General features: G+C 27.3%; 1 protein-coding gene across 1 annotated transcript; it reads left to right on the plus strand.

The window, feature by feature from the left end:
• Positions 1 to 10,532: 10,532 nt before the first annotated feature.
• Positions 10,533 to 11,203, plus strand: LOC106767821. Its single transcript, XM_014652774.2, has one exon. The coding sequence runs from the start codon at positions 10,797 to 10,799 to the stop codon at positions 10,998 to 11,000; it is 204 nt and encodes a 67-aa protein (XP_014508260.1). The 5' UTR covers positions 10,533 to 10,796; the 3' UTR covers positions 11,001 to 11,203.
• Positions 11,204 to 18,768: the final 7,565 nt, after the last annotated feature.

Consider the following 18,768-nt stretch of genomic DNA (forward strand, 5'->3'; position numbering starts at 1 on the left):
TATTAAATTTAAAATGAAATTTAAAAAATTTATAAAAGAAATTGTATAGATTTTAAAGTCTATTAAAATGGTGTAGGATGACTATAATAAGAGAGAAAAAAAATTAGAAGGGTGTAGGTTGACTTTAATAAGAAAGAGAAAAAGTTAGAGAGGTGCAGAATGACTTTATGAAGAAAGAGAAAATATTAAAATAATATTAATTAAGGTTAAAATGGTAATTTTTGGAGGTGCAGAATGAAAGCTTGGAGGTGTAGGATGAAACACCCATGTAATATTCCCATTGATCTGGGCCATTTAAAATAATCTCAAATAATAGACGGGCTTTTGTTTTCTGCACCTCTTTATTACTATCTATACCCTCATAAATTTTGAAATGATTAATGATTTGTTTCAATGGTGTTGGTGAGCATTCTGGAACAGTGTGTGCGGGTAAACTATAAACTCAAAGAAAAACACGTAAAAGTTATTTGAGAGGTTTTTTTTTTTAATTTTAACACCCCTTTTAAGTAATTATAATTCGTATAACTTTTTTTTGTTGCCAAGAGGTTTAGAAAGAGAAGTGACAAAATGTTTGTTAAAAAAGATATTTAATCTTTCGAAAATCTGAATTCTGGAACGCATGTTTTTCGTGCTTGATTCACTTCTAAAAGACAATATTTTCAAGAAACAGATATATCAAGACTTATTTTTAACTAATTTTTTCAAAAACCGATGTCACGAAATAAATACGTGGAAACTAATTTTCTTGAATAAAATTAAATTTTACTGAAAAATATATCTCGGCAATAAATTAAAAGCTTTTTACAAAATAATAATATTTTCCAACAACGAATAATTGATCAATATTGTGGTAAAAAAATATAAAATTTACAATCCTAAATTTCACCAAGTTCAAATTTCTCAAAATTTTAAGATTTCCTTTCAAATACATGTTTTAAATCTTTTAAATGTGGTAAATTTGCTTAGACACAAAATGCCGAAAGTAAATCTGGGATTAACCATCTCTAAGATGAAATTTTATATTATTAAACACATTATTCTTTTCACAAACATGTCGATAAACAGTTCTACATAAACATAAAAAAAAATAGATTAAATATGTTTTTAGTCCCTATACTTTGAGGCGATTTTGGTTTTAGTCAATTTTCAAACTATGGTACAATTTAGTCCTTCAACTTTAGAAAACTCTGGTTTTAGTCATTTTTATCAAATTTTTTTAACTTTATTTGTTGTTTCAAACGCGTTTCTCAGTTAACATTGAAGTAAAAATGTGTCAAACAGTGTAAACAATCCAAATGCTATAATAAAACGTGCTTGAAACAACAAATAAAGTTAAAAAAATTTGATAAAAAGGACTAAAACCAGAGTTTTTTAAAGTTGAAGGACTAAATTGTACTATAGTTTGAAAATGGACTAAAACCAAAATCGCCTCAAAGTATAGGGACTAAAAACATATTTAACCCAAAAAAAAATTAGTTGATGGTGAAATTTATTTTATTTTATTTTTTGCAGAAGTTTTCTTTTCTTTTCTTTTTTTCAAATAAATAGACTTACAATTTGTCAGCTGTTCCAAAGACACAAATGTTCTGTCCCCACCTCTTGTCTCCAATTCTGTATCTGTGATTAGAACTAACATTTTGTATATCTTGTATGCATACTTAAACTTTTTACACATCTTAAAAATGTTATTTCAACCTACCAACAAAAAAACTACACATTTTAATATCATTGGTCTGGCTGTCTTTTTGTCTATTCTTTCTATTCTTAAACGTATAAGAGGAAGAAAAAAATATATATAAATTAAGATCACACAATATAAAAATAAAGTTATTAGATAAGGAACATTTTAAAAAAATCTATGAATTAGAAAAATAAAAATAAAGACAAAGATGATTATAAAAATAATATATGGGCAGTAGACAACTTATTCTTTGTTTTGAAAGGGCGGTGTCTGCCTTAATTATAGATGGCCTTTCCATGAAATATATAGCCACTGGAGTGAGGTGGCAATATCCATAAATAAGGACCCATTTATTTTTTATATTGATAAAATTATTCTCTTTATATTCCACATAATTTTTATTAATGTTAATTTGAACGTATATGCAATTTTTTTGTCAGCTCATGTACGCAAAATATGTTTAATGATATAAACTTAATTTTGTTGAAATAAAAAACAGGTGGAAATGATAACTAAGTTATTCATCACATTCTATTGACTAATAATTAATTACGTTATTAGTAAAGAAATTTAATTTAACGTGTAAAATTCTCAGTTACTTTTATGTCTAAAACAAATTAGAATATCTGCGAAATAATACCTTAATGGAATCCACTGCATCCGCTTAATACGTTAGGCAAAATTCATAATTTCTATTTTATCGAATTTGGTTAGAGCTGTCAAAACGGGTAAATCGGTTTGACCTGACCCGGTCCATCACGGATTGATCACTTAGTGAATGAACCCAACCCAGTTCATTTATTAGCGAGTCAGAAAAATCTGAACCCCACTCGACCCACCACGGGTTGGCAGGTAAACGGATTGACTCATAGTCCATTTAATTAGTTTTTTCTTAAATAAAAAAAATACAAACTTTCTATATTTAAATTTAAACAATTTCACTTACAAAAAATGATGTTAAACTGAAGACAATTCAAAATAATAATAAAAAGTACAATATAATTCAAATGTCATCCAAAAACAAACACAGATAACATAAAAAAACTCGTTTCTTGAAGAATTTCAATGAAGAAGTGAGACTGACAGCAATGTAAATGAGAGCAAATTTCGTGACAGTGATTTGTGAGAGCAGAGATTACTTTTTTGGTATACACAGCGAGTGAAAAGAGTATTTTATTTTTTAGAATTTCATAAATAAAATAATAAATTAAAAAATAAAATTAGGTAGGTGGGTTGGCGAGTCAACCCAGCCCACCACGGGTTCAACCCGCATAAGCCGGGTTTAAATGTGACCCGCAAAAAGAAGTTTAATTTTTTCAAACTCAACCCAGCTCGAACGTACAGTGAACCGAGTTGGTTCGCAAATTGTGACCCATTTTTACGTTTCTAAATTTCACTTACTAAATTTCAAAATGAATTAATATGAGTATTCAAGCTTCAAATAATCGTGAAACAGAAAATTCACCTATAATAATTTGACGCTTAAATCAATATGTTTTAAGTGAGTATACGAGTAAAGAATAATTATTGGATTTATAGTCTTTTCAGGTCTGTTTTGTTATTGTAAATAGTATAATAAATGTACTCTATTTATATAATGTAATATGTATAATCTTAACTATATATTTAAGTATTATTTTTTCTTTATTTCATGGAGTTATTATTTAATGTTAATTTCATACTCGAATTTTATATTTATTCGACTATTTTAAATTTGACAATGATAATATAACTCAGGCCGAATAGGTACATATACCTGTAAGCCGATCAAACCTACCTATTTTACTAAGTTTTTATTCTCAAATTAAACTTGTTTAATACTTTTAGTATACTCATAAGTACATAACAACGCAAACCATTTATGATTATCCAACGATTAATCTAAAACAAATATAAAATCAGTACTCACAATTAAATACATCAATTAAAAACTTATAAAATATTTATAAATTTTTTTTAAGTAGATTATATATATTAAAAAAAATTATACATATGAGTAAGCTATATTTTGGAAGCATGATTTCAAAATAAAGAAATCATGTTCTCCAAACATGATTTTCAACTATTAAAGAAAACAATTATGCTTTAGAATAATAATTTTTAACATTTTTACAAAAAAAAAAAATTGATACCAACTTGAATTTTTTATTATTTTTATCACTTATAACTAAAAATCAATAATGTTTTAAAGCATCATTGGAGTAAAATAATATATAATCCAAGTTGTATAATAAGTATTTCCTCTCTTAGTCTAACATCCCCAATAGCTCCAATTTCCATGTTGAAGCCTAGTAAAAGCAACGTCGTTCGTTCATCGTACTAATTTTTTATGTTTGATATAATGGATTAATCATGTAGAGCTTTTAAGCAAGCATTTTATTTTTTTTATTACGTAAGCGTAAGAAACATGCATGCATGAATTTGAAGAGGACACCCACATGGTACTGGAGACAAGACAACGAGATTTGTGGATATCTGTTACAGATAAATCACACAACAAATTCACTATCAAACACGCTTTTTGTTTTGCTTTACCTTATTACAGATAATTAATTGGTTTTTTATATTTTACATAAATACTTTAAGTATCAAAATTAATGTAATATGTGTTTGTAAATAGAAGAAGTTAAAATATCAAGTGTTATGTCTTTCTATGAATTTTAAGTATCAAAACTAATTATAATAATACTATGATATTAAGATTTAAGTTTTTGGAATTAAATACCCACTAATTAAATACTTGATCATTATGAGTACTCCGTAAACTATTCATTAACTAAATACAAATTTTACAATCAACATTAAAAAAACTAACTCCGGATTAGTCTAATTATTGTAGTAATTAAAGCATTTCATATTAAAACAACTACATAGTATATAGTATATGATATATGTATAGCCGTATTTATCATAAGTTACATAATTCAATTTTACAATAAAAAAAAAATCATTACACTTACACTCTCGTATATAAGTCCTCCTTAAGGGTGTGCTTGTTTCTGACTAAGAAAACTGTCTAATATCTTATTTAAGTTGATAGTGTAAGAATCGATGCATCAAATTGTATAAAGGACAATGATAAGTTGACAAACTCATACTTATTTAACATGAGTTTTATAAATTAATGCTAGGATAACATATATTTATAATTTAAAATAAAATGATTATAAAAGAATAAATTCTTATACTTAGTATCAAATAAATATAACAAATTTAACTGTCTTAAAGTATTATTTTAGTTTTTTATCAGGAAAATGAAAAATAATATATTAAATGAGTGTAAAAGTATGTTAAATATATTTTTTTCTTAAAAAAAATGAGAAAAATATTCAACTTTTAGATGCTCATTCATGCTAAGAATAGTAGATTGTGGTATTGTTTGAATTAAAAAAATAGTATGATTTGAGTAGATTTAAGATGAAAATTTATATATAATATGTGATGGATATAATAGATTAATTACAAAAAATATTCTAATGAATAATATTATATGATTATCATTGTTAAAGATAATTGTGATATAAATTTAAATATAAATAATAAAAATTGTTCAAATAAAGTTAAAACTTGAAATTTTAAAATTACAAAAATATTATTACTATTGTAATAATTATTATTGTAACTATTACTGTTACTATTCATTTTATCATTATTATTTTTATTTTACTATTTTATTATTATTATATATATATATATAATAAAATTATAGAAATCTATTTTATTTATCATATTCAAAACTCAATTTAGTATATTTCATATGCATAATATAGTCATTAAATCTACTCATCAATACTAATGTTCAGTCTAAAACATTACAAATAATCATTTATCAAATCTAACTCAACAACATACAAATTCAAACATATCTTCAAACCAACCACAATTTTTACATATAAATAAAAAAAAATCTAATGACCAAATCACATTTACATACAAAAAATTTATATTATGATATCAAAGTCATAAATAATTTTCCTTAAAGATAATTATTTTATTCCAATTAAATCTCAAACTAAAACTCAAAATATAGAAATATAAGACAATGTATTCAAATATAACTAAATTTTAGTACATAGTAAAATAAGATTATTTTTTTTTTCTCAACTAACCCGTCAATATTAATGATATAAATATATGAAAATCCCTTAACTAACAAATAACAATAATATATGACTTGCTATGATATATGTTAAGGAAATGTGGATGAAATCCTAAATTTCTTCGATGTCCTTTTCTTTCTTTATATATATATATATATATATATATATATATATATATATATATATATATATATATATATATATATATATATATATATATTAGTATATGTCTTTTGTATTTCCATTTATGGTGGGATATGTGAGTGTAATACGAATTAAATCTTTTACGAAAGAATTTCTCATTCTATTATATCTACTAATTTTTTTCATGAATCAAAATCACTTAACTTTTTACGAGTTAAATAAGTTTTTGGTCCCTTAAGTTTTAATGAATATTTAAATTAGTCCATCTTCAAAACTTTTGCCTAATTTAGTCCTCCAACTTTAGAAATCTATTAATTTAGTCCTTTTAATCCAATTTTACTAACTTTATTTGATGTTTCAAACGCGTTTCTCAGTTAACATTAAAGCAAAAATGGACCAAACAGTCTAAACAATTCAAATGCTATCATAAAACGTACTTGAAACATCAATTAAACCTAACAAAATTGATTTAAAAAGACTAAATTCATATATTTCTAAAGTTGAAAAACTAAATTAGACCAAAGTTTTGAAAAGGAACTAATTTCAATTTTCACTTAAAGTTAATGGACAAAAACATATTTAACTTACTTTTCACTATTTTCTTTTTCTTTTTCACTTTCACCCATCCACTCAACATTATTAAAAAAAAAAAGGTGACTAGGCTAGGTTCAGTCGAAGTCATATAAAAAGGAAAAAGGGTCGAACCTAGAACTACATTTTAGATATAATAAATCTATTTCTTAAAGAAATAGCCCCTGAAATTTTTGAAAGAAGAAATTTAAAGGACTACTAGTCTAATTCCAGCGAAGATGTCCATCTACCATGGCATTATTAACCAATGCATGTGCGGCTATCATAGAGTAATAAATATAAAAATAATTAAAAACGGGTGTAAAAAATCATCTAAAAGGTGGTAAACTGAAAAAAAAAACTATAAATAATAAAAACATATTAAATAATAATTACAGTAACATTACCCTCTTTTTAACTTGGAAGAAAAAGAACAATAAATCTCACTTATTTATTTTTCTATCTTTTTAATCAATTTTTTTAATTCTTTTTTATTAAAATATAAATTATGTCAAAAGATTCAACCTGATTCATTTGGATTGACTTATTATAAATGTTTAATACCTATTTTGGTCTCTCTTTTTGTAGGGTATGTTCAATTAGTCCTTTTTTTTACGACATTAATTTTGCTAACGGCAGAGCTGCCCAGCTGTCAAATATTCGATGAGTTGTAACGTTTTCGATGACGTGTTAAATTCAATTGTTGATTCATCTTGAAAGCAAAGTGATTCATGGTTGTTCCCAAATCTAAAAGCAAAGTTAGGTTGGTGAATTACCTTTGTTCTCAAATCTAACAGCAGAGTGTTAGGGTTCTTGGAGATTCGTGGTACTGTTGTTCCCAAATTTGACAGTAAAGTCTTAGGGTTAGGGATGACTTCTTCCCAAAGTTGTTCTTCCTATTTGAAGGCAACGAGCAAAGGATTTTCGCAATCCTCACACGATGTTGTTTCAAGGGGAGTTGGGATAACTCCTATTTGCCACTGTGGTGATAGTGCTATAACGAAAGTTGCCAGAACTTCAAGGAATGCAAGGAGGAAATTTTGGGGATGTCGTCATTACAAGGTGTTTTGAATGAAGATGCCAGGAAGACCAAAGAAAAAAAGAAGAATGAAGCCCTCGGAACTAACTAAGAATGGGACCCAAATGAGTGTTGGTGGGCACAAAAAGAAGTGTAGCATTTGCCATGAAGTGGGGCACAACAAAAAAGTGTGCCCTTTACGTCCAGCCATCATAGAACCAACAAAACCACCACAGGAACAAAGTCCACAACCCCTTGCACCATCACATCCATCAAGTCCCCAATCTCCTCACCCAACACAACCAACTCAAGATTCCATCCCGGATTCCACACCACTAATAGCAAGGAAGAAGTTAAACATTAGAAGAAAAGATCCATAGATTATAGTGAAAATTTGGATGTATTTGGATATATATTGTACTGTTATTAAACACTTTAATTATGTATGTTATACTCTTATTAAGCACTTTAATTTTGTAGTGCTATTAAGCACTTTATTTAAATATGTTAATTTGACTGTATTGTGATTTTGTGTTCTCATATTTGGATGTAATTATATCAGTTTGTATGCTAGGTATCCTTAATATGTATTATAGTCATATAAGTTAGGGACCACCTTGCACATTTTTAAAACAAAAGGAGGACCAAATTTAACATTTTTAAAATAAAAGGGGGATTAAAACGAACTTTATTGCACGGACTCATATTGTTCATCCATATTACAACACCAGCTGATATTACATGAACAAAACATGAAGTTAAACACCTAAATCATTACTTGAACAAAACATACATTGCACACCTAACATCAAGCTAAACACATCCACAATAAGAGCAAACACAACTCCAACTAAGAACTTTATCCTTCTTTGCAACTCTTTAACATCATTTTCGAGATCACATATCTTGTTGCTTTGCCTCAGGCTTGTACCATCTTTATCATCAATGTTGTCTTCAGAACACCACTTGAAAAAATTACATGACATCCCAATTGAAAATCCACCCTATTATTCACCAAGAACACAAAAATGTATTAACACATAATATCCAATACACATAAAAGTGACTACGGTATTCAAAACACCTTGTAATGACGATATCCCCAAAATTTCCTCCCTGCATTCCTTGAAGTTCTGGCAACTTTCGTTACAACACTATCACCACAGTGGCAAATAGGGGTTATCCCAACTCCCCTCGGAACAACATCGTGTGAGGATTATGAAAATCCTTTGTCCGTTGCCTTCGAACGGGAAGAACAACTTTGGGAAGAAGCTATCCCTAACCCTAAGACTTTGCTGTCAAATTTGGGAACAACAGTACCACAAATCTCCAAGAACCCTAACACTTTGCTGTTAGATTTGAGAACAAAAGTAATTCACCAACCAAACTTTGCTTTTAAATTTAGGAACAACCATGAATCACTTTGCTTTCAAGATGAATCAACAATTGAATTTAACATGTCATCCAAAACGTTACAACTCATCAAATATTTGACAGCTGGATAGCTCTGTCGTTAGCAAAATTAACGCCGTAAGCAAAAAGGACTAAGTTCCATCGTTTTTGCAAAAAGTAAGACTTTGGTGAACTTTTTAAAAAAGGAGGATGACTTTGAACATACCCTATGAAAAGAGGTATCAAAATAGATATTAAACCTATTATAAATTAAGTTAAAAAATAATTATTTTAACTAGATTTATTGTTTAATAAATTGAAATTTTTGTAATGAGACGTAATTCATTTCGTATTGATAAATTAATAAAGTAACTTATTTACAAATATTTTATTATTATTTTTTATTTTATATATTTATTGTAATATAATAAAAATGAATTGATTCATTTTTATAATAATAAAATTAAAATATTAATCTACTTAGTTAAATATTATAAAAATAATAATTAACAATTAAAGTCTAAATAACTTGATAAATTAATAAATGAAACATCTTAATTATTTAAATATTATTGAACAATATTTTAGTATTTAAAAAATAAATGATAAATTTATATAATTAAAAAATGAAGGATTTTTGTAAAAGAATTTATAAAAAAAATTAATAAATATTTGTTTCGGGTGTAGTTTAACATTCCAAGTAGTCTCAAAGATCGAACGGACCTTGAAGACTGGACGGGTTGAATAGGAGTCGGACGGTTACCTTAGTTTTTCTCAAACTCTAAGTTATTCGTTCTCTCCCCTTTTTCTCTAAATCGGACGGGTACTTGTCAAAGACATTCTAACACTTAAGTCAGTAAAAATGAACGAATGATTATCACTGTAAGTGATGCGTGTGGTGTGCATAATGTGCAATGTGATATGGAAGTCATACGTGAGATCTTTAATTATACTAGTTGTAATGAGTTTTTACCTTTCATGGGCTTAACGACGACCCAACATCTCAACCTCCATTAGAGACTTTAATGAGTTATCATTGTTTATAATCTAACATGTGATCGGTCAAGGTGGTGGACCTGATGGTTGGTCGACCAAAGTAGTCGATCGACCTTGATAATCGGTTGGATGATCGACGTGAATGATTGACCTAAGTATTTCAATTGAATGATTAGCCTGATGATGTCTAGAAGACCGTAAAATACAATATCGTTGTTAATAAATTATTGATAAACCTGTTTTCAATCTATCGGAAATACTTTTATATGGTGAATTGAGCTTATTAAAAGAAAAAAAAAAGGTTAAAAATAATGTAACATACTAGATCTGATTGAGTCAAGACTTAAAACTCATTTTGAACTCTCTAAAGACAATCCTTCCTTTATTTATTTATTATAAGACAGAAAGGAACATTAAGTGATGTCCTTAAATGCTAATTTAATAGAGAACACGAACAAAGCCCACTATTCATTACAAATACACCATTGAATTACATTTCATCATCATATACAATGATATCAGTATCTAATTAATGCACATTAATTACTCATAAAATAATGTAAATTCATGATTCTAAAAGAACTGAGAAGATAAATATAAGTTATGAATGAAAAGTTACTGGGGTGATGTCTTAGCCCACTGTTTCTGCTATCTGTTGATAAGGGGAAAACATGGGAAGCTGATTTAGCATCAGTCTCCGCAAGAAAACAACCTTAGCCGTTTGTCTATAAATATGACCGACCGAGCCAGCTACGATATACTACTTCGCCCTTAACTTTTACAAATTCTAGATTTGGACGTTCCCTTGCTTCCGCTGTCCCACAAGGAAACTCTGTTAAGGTCCAAGTTGCCCAAGGGAACTGGTGGTAGTAGTTGTTGCTGTTGCAGGAGAAAAATGTGGTTCGTGTACGTTTGCGAAGAGGAAGAGAAGGAACTCGGAAGACAACAAGCCCCTGGTTCCTGTCCCTACTGTGGAGCCAAAGTTCAAGCCATGGATGTTGAGATCCAGTCCAAGCTCTGCTTCTTGCCCCTCTGCTTCAAGATCAAGAGAAAGTACTTCTGTACCCACTGCGCCAGGCGTTTAGAGCTCTATTACTGAACCCAAACCATATCCTCAATCCTCAACCCTCCCTTAAACCACAACTTCTTGTAAATATACATATATAAGTCTAGATTAGGTGCTACCAATCTTAGTTTTCTTTCTTTTTCTTTTTTAACCTGTATGTTTGCTGAGGATTTTTGGGTGAGATATGCATGTCATATTTGGTCATTGAATCAGTTCAAGATTAAATCTTTTTTCCATTTTTGCATGTTTTTCTCTCAATTTCTGCACAATCTAAAGTTTCAATTTTTTTAGTTTCTTTTTTAAATAACTGGGTATGCCTTGAATGATATACAGAGGCTTGATTTGTGAAACTGTGCAATGGATATAGGGATGTTGATGGGTACTGTACTGGTTTGTTTTTCTTTTTTGTTAGAATTTCTTGTTCTTTCTGGGTGGGTACGAATCAGAGTATGCAAATGAATCAAATCATCATGTCCGAGCTCAGCACTTTTGAGACGGTGTTTTGTCTGAAAATTTAATAATGGTTGAGTTTGAAATTAGAGTTGCTGGGTCAGATATACAGTATCTGTCTGCAATTAAAAGGTTTGAAAATCAATGGCATAAATGCATAGGGCCTCCCCTGGTTTATCACTTCTCTTTCGTTTTCTTATTTTATGTCTTTTATCTCTCTTATTTTACTTTAGTTTTCTTTGTATTTTTTTGGATTAATTTTCTGATATACACCAATCCCTCTGAAAGTGACTCTGCAAAGGTGATTCATAAAAAGATCAGACTTTCTTAAAACAGTAGAGCTTTTCTTCAAAAGCTTCGTTTTATATGGTTAAATATTAAGAACCCTTGTGGTCTGTGTTTAATATATAATATATTATCATGTAAATATCATTAAAATAAGTTTAACATAATAAAATTTGATTTTTTTATTGAAGACATATCATTAAACTAATTAATATTTTTAGTTTTTTATCTTTTCTAATCTTTTATCTTGCCTTAAACTTTTCTCCTATATCTTTATTTCTTAACCTTGTCTTATAAGTTATACTCGTATTGATTGAGTTTGAAGGAAAAAAAAATTAAAAATTAATTATTTAGTAGAGTAGAAAAAAAGTAAAAATAAATGTAATTTGATTTATTTCATACAAATAAAAATATTTTTTTATTTTTTATTCTTGCTAAAGAGATAAGTATTAATTAGCTTTCTCTGCTTTTCTTCACTATGCAACAAACCATAAAACACATCTTATTTTATTTTGGGGTGGTGGGGAGCTGCACCACCACCACGTCCAGTTTCGGAAATTCAGAACTGTCTCTTCTGAATCAGAAAACAGCCTTTTTCTATTTCAGAAAGAAGTTTGGACTTATATCCATAATAAAACACAAAAATCTCATTCAACCTCAAATCATGTTTTGTCCATAGAGTGTTATTAATATCACAAATATTTTACACTCAAATCTTACAAATAAAATGTTTTAATTTGACTTTTTATATGATAAATGAAATTTGACTTTTAAAAAAAATTCAAAATATCACTTTAATTATTTTTATTTTTCATATAAAAGATGGAATTTGAAATTTAGAAAAAAAATACTGTTCCGATATGGTAGGGTTTATAGATAGTTTTCAACACGAAGTATTTTGATTTATGATGTATTTGTCCTTATTGTTAGAGTGTTTTTGTTATATTTTGTAGTTGGTTGAGTCGGCTCATTGATTTTTACTTATAAAAAATAATTTGATTTTAAAGGTAGAAGATGATGGCAAAGAGTATAATAAAGTATATCCTGTGTATGTATATGAAGGTCGTATTTTAAATTTTTATTTATAATGTTTATTATAGTTGTTATTTTATTTTCTATAATTTAATCATGATTCAATTATACTTTAATTGATATTAATAAATTGATTTTTTATTATTTATTCATTTAATTTTTTGTAACTCATTAATAGTGTGTTCTTTCAATGTGGTTAGTCATAAGATGATTAGTTAAAAGTTAATTCCAAGTGATTAGTTAAAAGTGGTTAAATAGGCATTTGAGAAACTTTGTTCAAAAGAACTGAGTCTGAATTAATCTATCCCAAATAACTTAACTTACAATAATCCATCCAGAAAAAACTCGTACCAAAAAAGTTTAACTCAGAATAATTAATCCAAAGAATCATCAATGAGTTAGACGACGTCTGAATTTGACCAAATAAACTAAATGATATTAAGTTAAATAAAAAATCATAATCATTGTCCTCTTCTTAAAAGAAGTAAAAATATATATATTCATTTTATTCGTCCAATGAAAATAAATATATTCAGTATATAAATATATACTTCATTTCCTAAAGAATACAATAATATTAAACATAAATATATAATATTTTATTTAATTACTTCTTATTGTTTATAAGATTCAATTATATTTAATTTATATTGGCGCGTACCGGTATTCGTGAACGTAGACGACATATCAGCACATCTATTTCAGTTAGACGTTGTTATCCTTGTTCTCATCTCACATGGTCCACCTAAGCACTAATATATTAAAAAGTATTTAGGAGAATTAGTGAAAGTAATGTTATTTTCATTCACATATACTTAGTACATACATACACTGTAATTGGAGGTACCCTAAAGGAAGAAGAGAACGAGTGAAAAGAAGAAGACAAAAGAGAATGGTTGTTTGCCAGATATGCAGTTTTGTCGTCTCATGTAGTTTTTTTTTTTTTTTTTTTTTTTCTGGTGTATTGAGGTTTGTTGTCTGGTTTGTGGCATCTGGTGTGTGTTCACGGATGGATTGAAAAGAGGTTTATGGATAGATATATAGCAGAATGAAAAGAGAGAGTGATGCAGGAGTTGCAGGGACCCCAACACATGCATTAACTGTACATTTGTACCTTCTTTCCACATGCATAGCCCATCTCCTCTCTCTTTCTTATACCTTTCACCACTCTATAAAAATAGAAATAGACCTGCAAACTATTAAATTCTTATTATTTTCTAAGAATTATTTTTTAATTTATTATAACATTGTTGGTTTTTTCATATTTTGTTCTTCAGTGTCTTCTGTTTTTTTATATGTCTTTTTCTCTTGTAATTACGACCAAGATGGAAGAAATATAATACGTAATATTATGTTTTCGGGGTGGGTTGGTTGAAGAATTGCAATCAGAAAACTTTTTTATATATTTTTTTTTCTAATCTCTTAATATTGTTTTAAGTTTTTATTTGGTCTTTATTTCCAAACTTTTTAAATTATGTGAGTGGATATTTGTTATTCTGTTATGTATTCCATCTATTATTATAATAAAATCTTAAATTTAAAATAAATGTAATAATTTATTTTTTCATTTTACTTTTGTATTTATAAATTTTAAAATAAGTTTTTAATTAAGATTCACCTAATCACATTTAAAAAAATTGATAAATGTCTTTATGCATAAATATACTCATTTGTAATGTGTGTAATAAAAGTAAAAGTAATATACTAAATTTTTAAATATGGAAGACGTAAAAGTAATAAATGTATAAGATTTGGATGTGTGTATGAGTTGCTTTCAATAGTAGCTTTCAATGATTCGGCATAATAGCTGGCATCACTGTTGTATGGTAAGAAGCCATTGAAAGGTGAAAAAAATACTGAACTGAAGTGCACATGTGCTGGTGGCTACTGAAACTACACACTTTTCGATTTCAGTAAGCATCTTTCATTGTTTTTCCACTTCTGCAATATGAAAATGACGCCATAACATATTCAGCTTAAAAACCTTCACCATACAAATCATACATGCTTTCTTTTACTCAAACAAGGAGAAGAAATAGTTTTAAAGATTAACTTACTTGCAACTCTGTCCATGAATGTGAATACATCAACATTTTCTTAATCATTCATTAAAAACAATTAAGTCAATTTATTATGGTAAAAATTCCAAGTTAGCTAGGCTTTTAAAAATAATATAAAAACCCTGCTGTGTTGAGAACAAAAGGAATATGTTTTCTATTTTTAAAATTCAATACATCGATCTTATCTTTATAAATTATGGCAATAAACTTGTTTTTCCGATTTTGGAATTTTGAATCCCTATTCATTGAAAATGAGAATAATAATAACAAGTGTACCTTTTATTGCTTTAAATATGATGATGATCGAAACTTCTAGTCATGTGTTATTGTCTTGTCTAAACAACATCAAACTATTGATTATTTTCCTCAATTAAAAATAAGGTTTTTTTAACAGATAAAATTATGTTTTTCTTTTTGAACAAGTAAGTAATCGCTGTGTGACTCGTGTCTTTCTATAATAAAACCTATTGAACGTGATTCCATATTAAAAAGTAAAATATATGTAAAATAAATATATATAATTGATCATAATGAGTCCAGTCATTTAATTTTTAATTAGCGTGTCTCTCTCTTGTCCTATTAGACACAATGAATCATTACAAGGAATGTATAATGTATATATTATAATTTCACAGTTCAAATTTTATCAATTAATTTAATGGAACTTATGAAATAATATATTGGTTATTACACTGACTCCCATTTTAGTAAAAGCATAGTTACCGCGTTAGAAAACTGAATAATTTTTTATTTATTTTTAACAAATATCTTATATAAACAATATTTATAGAGTTTTTCTTCTTAAAATCATGCTTAAAGACCACCATTAGATTATCCATTGTCGCCGAGTAAACAATTTGAGTATGGTTGATTACTAGAAGATGTGTTTAAGGATATTGACAACATTATGATTAATTAATATTAAATGAATAGAAACTATTCATCTTTAGTAATTAATAACTATATAATTACCAGTTTAGATTAACATTATTGTATTTTTCACCATTTATAACAATATATCCAACTCCACATTAAAAATATGCAATGTACTAATTTATATATTATTTACTAAATATTCCAAATATTACATTTAAAATAGAAATTTTTTATAATAAAATCATATAAAAATATAGATATTTGGGGAATACATTTGAATATTTTTTTATTACAAAATTTTGTAATATCATTTCCTTTTATAACCAAACAAGATCAAAATATATTAAACAATAAGTCAACTATAATATAATATGTGTATCATAATTTATTATTTCAGTTGTTCAATCAATGATATTCATTTCACTTATTTCATAGATTCAACACAATTTATATAATTGCAAACACCTTATGAAGAAATACATTGCATATTAAAGGTTAGAGATTAAAATCTATCAATCCAATATAATATTATGTTTAACTATTAAGTATTTTTTCATTTTAGTATTCACTGGTAGTTTAAAATATTAGTATGGTAATTGTACTTGTTTAGGCTAAATTACGAGATCGAGATTAAATTTTTTATTTAATGTAATTTTTAAATTTTAAGCACAGGTCAAAGTTCATCCTTATCTACATACCGATCAATCAAAATGGGAAAGTTATATGTTGAAGACATTCTCGTCTTGAAATCAATAAGGATATGAAGTATTAGCAATAAATGTGTAATGAATATAACAAATCTATCACAAACAAACTTGTATATATAAATTTGGAAATGAACTTCAAATTAACTTTGACCTAATTACAATTCAATTGATAGTGGTTTTGCCCATGCTTAACATAATCATCCTTAGCATTAACTCTAGTTTAATTCAACCGCTCGACTACTCGAGTGATTCCTTTAGGGTTATAGTGTGACAGAATTGTCCAATTTTTAAACTAACCATACTATACAATATTTTATATGGTTGAGTATCTATCGTTCACATTAGTATTGATCTCATCTTAAAACAATATAATGTAGATTATAACTAAATATGTTCTGAGTGCTTACATTTAAACATATATAATTTGTATGGTATGAAATTGTCATTAGGCAACATAACCAATTACCTGTCTGTCTATCAGAACTAATGAGGTACCTTTTATTAAAATATGATTCATTAGGTCTTATTGAGGTGTTTTATTAATGTTTTCATTAATTGTACATCTAGTACTCTAACATGAGAGAATGACTTGAATGTGAGAGTTCTTTTGTATGCATAACCCTTGTTCATTTTATGGAATACGAGTACAAGAAAAGGACAAACATTGTAGAGATTGGAGGTTGGGAAAGTTATTTAAATAAAATTTAATGTAAAATATAAATATAAATAAATTTAATCTTTTTAAAATTATTTAATAAAAATATTTGTATAACATTTATGTAAAAAATTAAATTTGATTTTAATTTATAGAGGGATGAAATTGTTTAGGATATTGGATTTAATATATTTTTCATTCATATCTAGACATTTATGTTCATATATTTATATTCTGTTTTTATATTTATATTCCATTTTTATATTGCTCTAGACAATTATATATATCAATTGTACTCTCTCCTTTCTATGAAATAAGATACACAGTTTTCATTCCTTCTTTTCTCATAACATGGTATCAGAGCCAGGTTGGATCCTATCCTAGCGAGTTTTAAGTGGGTATTTATGTTTCTATTCCATCCGTTGTCGGGCCAATATTGAACCACCCAATTTCTACTATCACATACGAGATGTCTATACCTCAGCGTGAATGGGTTGTGTTGGAAGTCCCGGATCGACTAAAGATAACGCCAATTTATAATATATAAGTGAGGTGCAATCCTCATCTTACAAGTCGGTTTTGTGGAGTTGAGTTAGGTTTAAAGTCACTTTCTAATATATAATAGGACTTGATTGAAACAAAATAAAAATACAAGTATATTTATCAACTTCGCCCATGGTTCATGGGCTAGACATAGCCCGTCATTGAAAAGTCTCATCTTAGGAAGCCCTTCAAGTTGGGCAAAAAAAAAAAAATAGTTCCCAAAACCCCCTCTCAAGTGAATAAGGATCAAGGTTAAGGTGAGTTTCACATTATTACAAAACTTGAATTACTTATTATAAACACTTTTATTTATGTGCACACATGAAAATTATATATTTTATTAAATAGTCTAATATATTATTATTATATTATATTTAAATAATTGTTTTTATATTACACTTACTATTATGTTATTAAATAAAATATATAATATATAGTTTAATGTAGTTGTTAACTATAATCTATTATTAATTTTACCAATTTTTTAAAAGAAAAAAATATTATTTAATAAAACAATATTTAATACATTGTGATAAAGTCTGAAACATGATAGAAAAAATATGGAGTCCAACCAAAATGTGAGAATATTAGATTAATTCTTATAAAATTTCATGCAAGTTTTTTTAATTACCATTAATTCTAAAACTTAAAAAAAGAAATTTAATGACAATCAGAATGAAAAAGATAACACAACCCTTCAAACAAAAATCAACATCGGCATCACCAATTATTTTGTTATTAAATTGAAAACAAATAAATAAATAGAGCAAGAGCAACAAATTGCGGTGTCGCGGGTTACTATGTATGGGTGAAAGAGAGTGTAGAGATGAGACAAAAACAAATTGGATAAGTGAGAAATGTGGATTAGAGTTATGTGAGTGTTTCTGATTTTTTTTTTTCAATTTGGACTACTATAGGGATGACAAAGAAATGAGAGAATGTTAGAGTGGGAGAGATGAATGAGAAAAAGGTTGAGGGGATGAGTGTTTGGGGATTTCTTGTTTTTTTAGTTTTAAGAATAAAAATTATTCAAATACCTCTTACCTTAAAACTTATAATCCATAATATATTTATAATCCATAATATATGAGGATATCTTTGTCTACTAAAACCCGATACACTCTACTAAAATGTACCAAATGAAAAAAGAGCTTAAGTATGTTAGCAAACCCTATATATATATATATATATAT

The sequence above is a fragment of the Vigna radiata genome, chromosome 7, assembly GCF_000741045.1.
Source record: "Vigna radiata var. radiata cultivar VC1973A chromosome 7, Vradiata_ver6, whole genome shotgun sequence".
Lineage (NCBI taxonomy): Eukaryota > Viridiplantae > Streptophyta > Magnoliopsida > Fabales > Fabaceae > Vigna > Vigna radiata.

What these genes read in the sequence shown, in the direction of transcription:
- LOC106767821 (XM_014652774.2), top strand. Translation starts at nt 10,797, where the DNA reads ATGTGGTTCGTGTACGTTTGCGAAGAGGAAGAGAAGGAACTCGGAAGA.